Raw genomic sequence first — 8784 nt, 5'->3', positions numbered from 1 at the left:
CTTGACTTGTAATAGAATGGTAGCGGGTTCAAGCTTAACATCAAGTTGCTGCTGTTGGGCCCCTGGTCAAGAACCTTAATGCTCAAGTTGTACTCAGTCCTAAGTGTAAGTTGCTTTGGGTAAAAGTGTCAGATAAATGTAAGGCATGTGTCTGGTGGTCTCACTGAAGAATCTTTGGATATAAGGCTGATATATCATTTGCAGTGGGGTAAATTAGTGCACAGGAATGCTTTTTTTTTTTGTTCATTTGACTCTGTTGTCTGACCCGTTGGATTTGAAATGGAGCAATGGCTAAGTTGAAGGGCAAAAGCATACATTTTAATTGGAAAGTATTTACATGTGTTTTGGAGGAACCACATAAGAAACACATAGTCCCCCCATTTCAGGAAACAGGTTAGTTGTTAGGCAGCTGACTTACAGCTCCCTTGTTCTAATTCTCCCAGGCTGAAGCTAGCTGAGCATGCATGTCACTTGTTGAAGCCCACTCTGAAGAGGAAAACCCACAAAGTTCCAAGGAAGTGTAGTGGTAGCTTAGTGGTTAAGGTACTTTACTTCTAATTGGAAAGTTGTGGGTTCAAGCCCACCACTGCCAAGTTGCCCCTGAGCAAGGCCCTTAACCCTCAATTGCTCAAGTTGTAGTTAGTCATAGTTGTAAGTGGCTTTGGATGAAAGTGTCACCTAAATGCTGTAAATGAAGATGGCTACATTGTGAGGCTCAGCAGGGACCATAGTGTAACCTTAAGCAGAGAGCATATTGTACCATGCACCTGCTAATTCCCATCAAATACTAAATTTCAAATTTGTTCAATTACATTAAGTCCCATGAAATGAGGAGAATACAAAATGTAATGAATGTAAAAAGGTCTTGTGATTGTTCCATGGTATACCCAATACAGACGCAATTACTCTCAAATTCTCCACTTTAATTACAGCTGTGGTAATTCAGGTCAAATGTGCAGGAATACAGAGACGAAAGTGCAAGTGGCATAGTCTATGTACTGAAAGATTCACCGTAGGGATATTTATACCATCTAAGAAAGGTAATTAATCTTATTTTTTATTGTATGTTTGTTTAAATTTGGGAAATCAGTTATTTCATTAAACAAGTTTTTTTTTTTGTTGCCATTATACCATTCTATATGCAGATTATATTCACTGATCTCTAAATGACATCTATGCAAAGATTAACACAGTGATAATGAATGTTAATCAAATGCAGTCACTAAATGTCTGTACATTTGTATATTGTGATTCAACAAGACTAACTTTCATTTCAGTTATCTAGGCATGAGAACATATGAGCAACCTTTGCATGTTCAGCATCTGCATGTTGAAAAATACATTTGACTTCAGCTTTAGAGCAGTTTGTTATGACTTCATGACAGAAGCAACATATTGGCATAAGTGCCATTCTGTATCTCTCGATGCCCCCTGCTGTTGCAGAGCACACTTTTACATGTTGCTGGGTAAGTAAAGAACACAGCAGTCCTGAGGACTGCAATTATTTGACATTTACTACAAAGTGTTGCTGCCAGAACACAGAATTTGAAGACTCCTCAAACCCCACAAAACTTTGTCATCACTTTGTGATCAGTCCAATATGTTTCCTTTATTTAAGAGTTGGAAATTAATTTTCCCTGGTAACAGAAATGTTTTAATGTTACCTACATATTATTATTATTATTATTATTATTATTATTATTATTATTGTTATATGTAATCTTTCCTATATCAAAGGAAGATATCAGAGGTAAGAGATTAGTTCTGTAATGCCTTATCCAAATAATGTTTACAATCTTTAATCTTATCTTGACAGAAATAAAACAAACAGCCTGTCAGCAGTGTCCCCGCTGAACATAGAAAGCTGCTGCTAAATAACAGAGCATAGTCTAAAAGGCCATGAAGAAAGTGATTGCATTCCCCAGTCCCAGGTGCCACTGTTACCACCGTTTTTAACAAGAATGTTACAGAAGAACTTATATGATGATTGCTAATCTGGGTTCTTTTTAACAGTACATCTTTATAGAACAATGGTTTTATGGTATTGTATTTAACAAATTTGGTTTTCAACAACATTTCTAATGTGACAATCTATTTGGATATATATATATTAATTCTATAGAATTGTAATTATTAGCTCCGGTATGACCGTGAGTCCTGATAGGTGATAACATGAGAGTGAGGTTTGGGATTTATGGCTTGTGAGGCTATAAATGAGATATATAAGCCTGAGCAGACAGAAGGATCTGCACAGAGGGGTTGGACTACAAAGGTATGTGCACTCTTTCATTAAAAATCCTGAATGTGAAGTATAAACATAGGTACTTTAAAAAAAATAAAGTATTCCATATCAGCAATGTCAGCCGTAAAGACAAATTCTATCTCAAGCCTTTCCATATACAAGGCTGAATAATTTCAGTTTGCTGCTAATTCTACAAAATCATGAAACATGTCTTTTGCAGATGAAGTTGTCCGCTGTCATTGCCCTTCTTCAGCTGGGAGCTTTCTGTGCCCTGGCTACTGAGAAAATCCCAAGCAACCTCAAAGAGATAGTGGAACAAAGCTCAGGGAAATGTAAGGTATTTAATACTTAATTTATATCAATAATACATTTATTTTTGAAGTGATTGTTTATGCAATCACTGTAGTCTTCCCTGGGAAATTTAGAACTTTTTCTGTTATGTTCTTGTTGACATTTTGGGACAATTTTATTTATTTACAATTTTCTTGTGTCCGTCATTGTAAATTTTTAGCTATAATTTGCAACCAATGAGTATTGAGTTGATCAGCTACATCAAAACAGACTCAAGCCATTAGATTTCATTCTTACAGTATTTTATAAAGATGTTTTGCTATCCCTTTGTTTGATACAGCCTCGCTTCTGAACCCTCTCCTGGAAGATAAAGTCCCACCTCTCTCTGATAATGTGGCAGTCACTGGCCCACTAACACCTCCAGACCTTGAGGAATCAGTGAACTTTTCAAATTTGTTTGGTGACAACATCAATCTAAACTGGACCACATGGGAGGGATCTCTTCCCAATGGTGCAGTTGGTATCTACAATGGGTACACCAAGCGTTCAGATTACATCTGCAAGTACAACTGCGAAGCAGGTTTCTATACACCCAGCAAAGGTCCATATTGCAATTACCCTTATGGTAACAGTGAATACCATGCTCCTGAGTTTGAGGTCTTAGTCAATGTAGACAACTTTGAGTTTGTGGAATGGATAAGTGGGTCATATGGTTCAGTGCCCAGCCATGCTATTAGAACTTGTGCTGGTGTTGGGATCTTTGTAGGCAAGAACAAGTATGGGCTTGGTAAGGTTGTACCTCAGTTTGAAGCCTTCTTCCTGCCATGGGAGGGTGATGAATACTGGTACAAGAAGTATGAAGTATTGGCCATCAACCAGGATGCCTACACCCAGCACATCTCCCACGTGGAGTACGGAATCGATGAAGTCGAACTCTTCCACTACCCACCAGAGACCATGAGGATCTCCAGTGTCACCAACAATGACTGCCAGACTGTGACCAAGACAGTGACCATTTCCAAGACCACGGAGGTGGGGAGAACTTGGAACATCGGCCGCTCCACTATGCTCGGTGTTACAGGGGGCATCACGGCCAAGATCCCTATGATTGGCAGTGCTGGAGTGGAATTCACTTTAGAGAAGACCCTGCAGTTCAATCGTGGCACCACTGTAGTGGAGGCTCTCAGCCACGAGGTGTCAGTGCAGCTGACTGTGCCGCCCAACCACTCCTGCACTGCCCGCATGGAGGGCCGCAAGATCACCGCCGACATCCCCTTCAAGGCAAGGCTCAGCCGAACATATGCAAACGGAGAGACCCAGTGGACATCCATCAATGGCATCTATGATGGTGTGCAGATTGGAGAGGTCAGAGCAGTAGTGGACCGCTGTGAGCCTATTCCAGATGCCAAACCATGTCCATCAGTGGCATAGGCAGACACAAACAGAGTGAAGTCTATACCAAGTTATGCAAATAAGAAATGACCATCTTACACATAACCATCAATGTAACTGCAAGTAATTTCAATTATTACAAAATGTTATTTTGGAAAACCCTTCTAAAAAGGGAATTGCTGGCTATCTTTTTAAGTGTTCAAAAAATAAAGCATCGAGAAATATGAAACCTTGACCATGGACTCTTTATGCTGTACAATAAATGTTAGTATTTTAACAATAAAAGAATAATGAAAAAAACTCAGTGTGGACAAATTGAATACTTTGTATATAAACTCACTGGACACCATACTTTACTTTAATAGTTGTTTCTGTTGTTTATTTGAGCTAAGAGGAGTTAAAAGTAATTATCTGAACTTTATAGGTATACAAACACAGACTGTAGCCCAATTAATGGCACACACAATATATTAGCAACCCTCTAGCCCATTAATTATTGGTCATTTTCTCACCACTGGATCACTGTCAATTATGTTAGTGGTCTTTTCAACAAAGAAATAACACAGACATGATAGGGGTATGCATGGTGTTGTAGCTGCACATATCAGTGGCACTGCTGAGCCAAGAGTGTTGTGACAAAAATATCCAACCTACAGTGGTCCTGGGCTCATAAAGATGAACTAGAAAATGCAGCAAAACTGATGCATGGGCTCAGAGGTGCTACAGTCGTTTACTGTACATAAAGGATGTACCTACAAGTATTTCTAAGAAAGGCATTGCTGTTTGATTCCTAAATTATAATAGATGCATTCTTGTTCATCAAAAATCATAAGCAAATTACAAAATAACCATACACACAAAAGTGATTTTTCTAATATCTAGGACATGCAAACACAAAAATATTTATTATGACAATATCTGTTAGCAATTCTTCAATCTACATCTGAGTGCAATCATCTCTATTACCTGAGCAGAATCATATAGTTAAAAGAATGCTAAATTTCTTCACATATGACCCATATTATCACTACTGACCCTCCTATAAAGAACAGTATATCATCACATCTAAGTCATAAAAGGTCTGATAATTGCACTCCCAAGGGTACTCTTCAATAGTGTCTCTAATGACCTTGACCCTGAACACCCATCTATCGATTTTTATTAGAGATCCATCAGCTATTTTTCCTGATAAACAATCATTCCTGAGAAGGTCAAAAATCCAATAGCTTAACTTGTCACGCAAGCGTGTTCTAAAACATCAAGGAGATCCCGGTTATCTTGACAAAAGAAGATACTTTTGTCACTGAATTCAATGGCAAATAATGTAGCTTCAGTTCTCAAACCTTCAATCTTTTTACCTACTATATGGTAAGATTGAATTATAGATGATGAATTACAAATTAATTATTTATCAGATGCCTCTAATAGAAAAATTTGGTTTCTTTAACAACACAAAAAGAGTGATATTTGTAAAGCGTCCTTGAGTTTGAGAAAGGCACTATATAAATGCAACTAATAATAATAATAATAATAATAATAATAATAATAATAATAATAATAATAATAATAATAATAATATCTTCTTTATATCAATCTTTTACTTGGCCACTCTTTACAATAGCTTCATGTGGTATGTACATCTTTGGTGCTACTTTATGGAACACTTTCCTAAAACCAACTTCCACTGTTCTAATCCCAGTTTACTCCATTCCCAAACAAATTCTGAATAAAAACAAGTTTTATTCAGTGGCTGTGCACTGGCAGTGTGGGTATTGTTTTCACCTATGCTGAGGTCACCAGTGCTGGTTTATTGGGGGCAGTTATAAGAGCTTAAGAGCACTTTGGCACTCGCACTCATCAGCATTTGAAAAGACACCTGACAAGGTAAAAGACTCTAGTATTGCTCCAATACAGTAATGTTTTAGTCTAAAAATATTGTTTTATCTTAAATAGTGATAAAAATGTATTAATATTACTGCAAATAACATCTGGACCATGAAATAATTATAATTAATAATTTATTTCTGATCATGTAATGCTATATGAAATACATGTTAAATGCACAAACACATGTATTTAGAATATTATTATTATTAATATGAATTAATATTATTATTAATGTTAATATATTATTGTTCAAGCACATTTCCATCATAGCATTTTTTATTTGGATAGAAAAAACGTTTTCATTTTAAACAGAACATAATTTCATGATCAAAACATGATCAAAATGTAATTAAATGTTTTGCTCGTAATGACTAAACTAAACTAGAATACTGGTTGTATTTGTTAGCAGAGGTTTTATTTTAATAAAATATGATTTATTTAATGCCAGCAATTTAATAAAAATATAATAACTTTCCATTTCCATGGTCTACATTTTGCTTTCCCACCAGATGAGGGCAGCACTTCCCTTGGTGTTAGTGGTACTGCAACTGTGTTTGCCACCACTGTTTTCTGCCCCCACCAGAGACCTCAAGGCAGTGAACAGTGAGTTTCATTTCCATTCCCTTTATTTATGATTTGCATTACTTACATGATATTTGGAATCTCAGTGCATTCACCTGTGACTAACGTGGAACTAAGACTGAAAAACAACAAAATACAGAGGCAAACCCAGTTATCCAGTGTCAGACAATACACCACAGGTTACCTATTGTTAAATTACCAGCAGATAAAAACACTTACAATATACACCAGTTTCGTTACAAACACTGAATAATTAGACCATCTAAATAATTTGCCTACACTTATCTTGTTGATTTAGAGATCCAACTAAACCCTGCCCTGGAAGATATGGTCCCACCTCTTGATGCTTTGACCTTGGTGGCCCATTGTAGCACTCCTCCTGAGTTAACCTCTGAGAAGGAGGAGGAGTGGAGCATGTTTGAAGAGAATATCAGCCTCAAATGGGTTAGCTGGAATGACTCCCTCCCCAACGGCGCCCTAAGCATCTACAACGGTTACACAGGACGCACAGACTATGTGTGCAAAGTCAGCTGCGAGGCTGGATTCTACACCCCAAGCAAAGGCCCATATTGCTATTACCCTTATGCAAATGCTGAGTACTCTGCCCCTAAGTTTGAGGTCTTGGTCAATGAGGACCACTTTGAGTTTTTGGAGTGGAGATCAGGCTCCTATGGTTCTGTGCCGATGGATTCGGTGAAGACCTGCACAAAGCTGGACATCTACGTTGGAAAGAATAAATATGGATTAGGCAAGGTTGTTGTTCAGCATGAGGCCTTCTTCCTGCCTTGGGAGGGTGAGGAGTACTGGTACAAGAAGTATGATGTCCTGACCATTAACAGGGACAAGTACAGCCAGCACATCTCCCATGTGGAGTACGCCATTGACCAGATCGAGCTGTTCCATCACCCTCCTGAGACCATCCAAACGGCCAAGGCCACTAATTATGAGTGTTCCAGCATTGAAAAGACAGTCCTTTTGGAGAAGAGCAGCACTGTGGAAAATTTCTGGGACATTGGCAGAGTAACTCGCAATGGCTCCACCTCCATCATGACTGGGAAAATCCCAATCATCAACCCGGACAATGTGGACTTCACCAAGGAACTGACTGTGAGCTTCTCAGAGGGGACAAAGATGACTGAAACCATCACCCACTCCATGTCTGTGCAGGTCCTCGTCCCTCCAAACCACTCATGCTCAGTAAGGATGGACGCTAAAAGGACGACTGCTGATATTCCATTCACGGCACGCCTGAGTCGCACGTACAGCAACGGAGAAACCCACTGGACCACCATCACTGGGACATATGATGGTGTGAAGATTGGGGAGATCAACGCGGTGGTGGAGCGCTGCAAGCCCATCCCTGATGCACCTCCCTGTTGAATGATTGAATCCAGCTCCACACTACACGTTGGCCTTACTTATCATTCAAGATCACATGTACTCACTGGCATGGCAGTGAGTCACCTGTTTTAATGTTTTTTCACCATCAATAAACTGTCTGTGCAATTTAAGTTTACTTTTTTTTGTAACTTGATTACAAATATATATTTTAAATGAGTGTACTTTTATGAAACCAACTGATGCATCAAATATATACATCGCAGTAAATATATCTTATGGATTATTAACTGTGCGGTCAAAATGAGATCTTCAAACGTGCTAGAACAGTAGCGCAACGTTTAGATGCAGCGTTTACACGCCAGATGCAGTTACAAGTTTTCCGCACTAAGGATTTCCCTCAAAATGAGAAGGCCTATTCCAAGCTGAATACCAGGAAAAGAAATCTCTATCATTTAGGAAGAATTTGCGAATATTGCCTACACTCAAGCTATATATCTGCAGACTTCAAGTCACCTCAGGGGTAAAAAATGAATCTTCATTATTTAGTATTCACTATTATTTTTAGTCTGTACATAGACGAACAAATTTCGGACATGCGCAAAAAACACATTTCTTTCCACTTGTCCTATCACCCAAATACGCCCCTGGACAAACATCGTACGTCGAACTGCTGTGTGCCAATGGAAAATTAAAATCATTACTTCAGAATTTACAGCCTACATGGGCGAAATACATGAACCACAAATGCAAATCTTTAAAATTTGGTTTGAGACGCGCAGAATTCACTTTTTCTCGCTGACATTTACTGTCATCTTATTCCGTTTCTGACATTTAAACTGACTTTGTGAAAAGGAGACGCTACGCAGCCTACAGTAAACTCACGAGTACGAAGCACTATTCATGTTAACAACCAGGAGATGTAGATGATATGGTCATATTTGTGAACGCAGCTTACTGAACCGACACTGACAACAGAAACACTGAGTGATTGTTCCCTAGAAAAAGTCACGGTTACACGGTATTTTCATATACTTAATTACCTTCCGTGT

At 38.4% G+C, this 8784-nt stretch overlaps 2 protein-coding genes across 2 annotated transcripts; both read left to right on the top strand.

Moving 5' to 3' along the window:
* The first annotated feature begins 2462 nt into the window (after positions 1-2462).
* On the top strand, positions 2463-4121 carry LOC113572950 (natterin-3-like). The gene is made up of 2 exons (XM_027002928.3): positions 2463-2574; positions 2874-4121. The coding sequence occupies exons 1-2, from the start codon at positions 2463-2465 to the stop codon at positions 3962-3964; spliced, it is 1203 nt and encodes a 400-aa protein (XP_026858729.2). The 3' UTR covers positions 3965-4121.
* Positions 4122-6698: 2577 nt separating this feature from the next.
* LOC113572946 (natterin-3-like) lies at positions 6699-7870 on the top strand. Its single transcript, XM_027002920.3, has one exon. It carries the CDS (start codon positions 6722-6724, stop codon positions 7772-7774), a length of 1053 nt encoding a protein of 350 aa, XP_026858721.3. The 5' UTR covers positions 6699-6721; the 3' UTR covers positions 7775-7870.
* The last annotated feature ends 914 nt before the right edge of the window (positions 7871-8784 follow it).

This window comes from Electrophorus electricus, chromosome 5, assembly GCF_041902795.1.
Source record: "Electrophorus electricus isolate QZ-2024a chromosome 5, ASM4190279v1, whole genome shotgun sequence".
NCBI classification, from domain to species: domain Eukaryota; kingdom Metazoa; phylum Chordata; class Actinopteri; order Gymnotiformes; family Gymnotidae; genus Electrophorus; species Electrophorus electricus.
This window is presented reverse-complemented; position numbering and strand designations above follow the sequence as displayed.

Bases quoted from the DNA above. Each gene is read 5' to 3' on its own strand.
- LOC113572950 (XM_027002928.3), top strand. From the start codon at position 2,463: ATGAAGTTGTCCGCTGTCATTGCCCTTCTTCAGCTGGGAGCTTTCTGT. The intron at 2,575-2,873 runs GTAAGGTATTTA...TGTTTGATACAG, and splicing joins GGAACAAAGCTCAGGGAAAT to CCTCGCTTCTGAACCCTCTC.
- LOC113572946 (XM_027002920.3), top strand. From the start codon at position 6,722: ATGGTCCCACCTCTTGATGCTTTGACCTTGGTGGCCCATTGTAGCACT.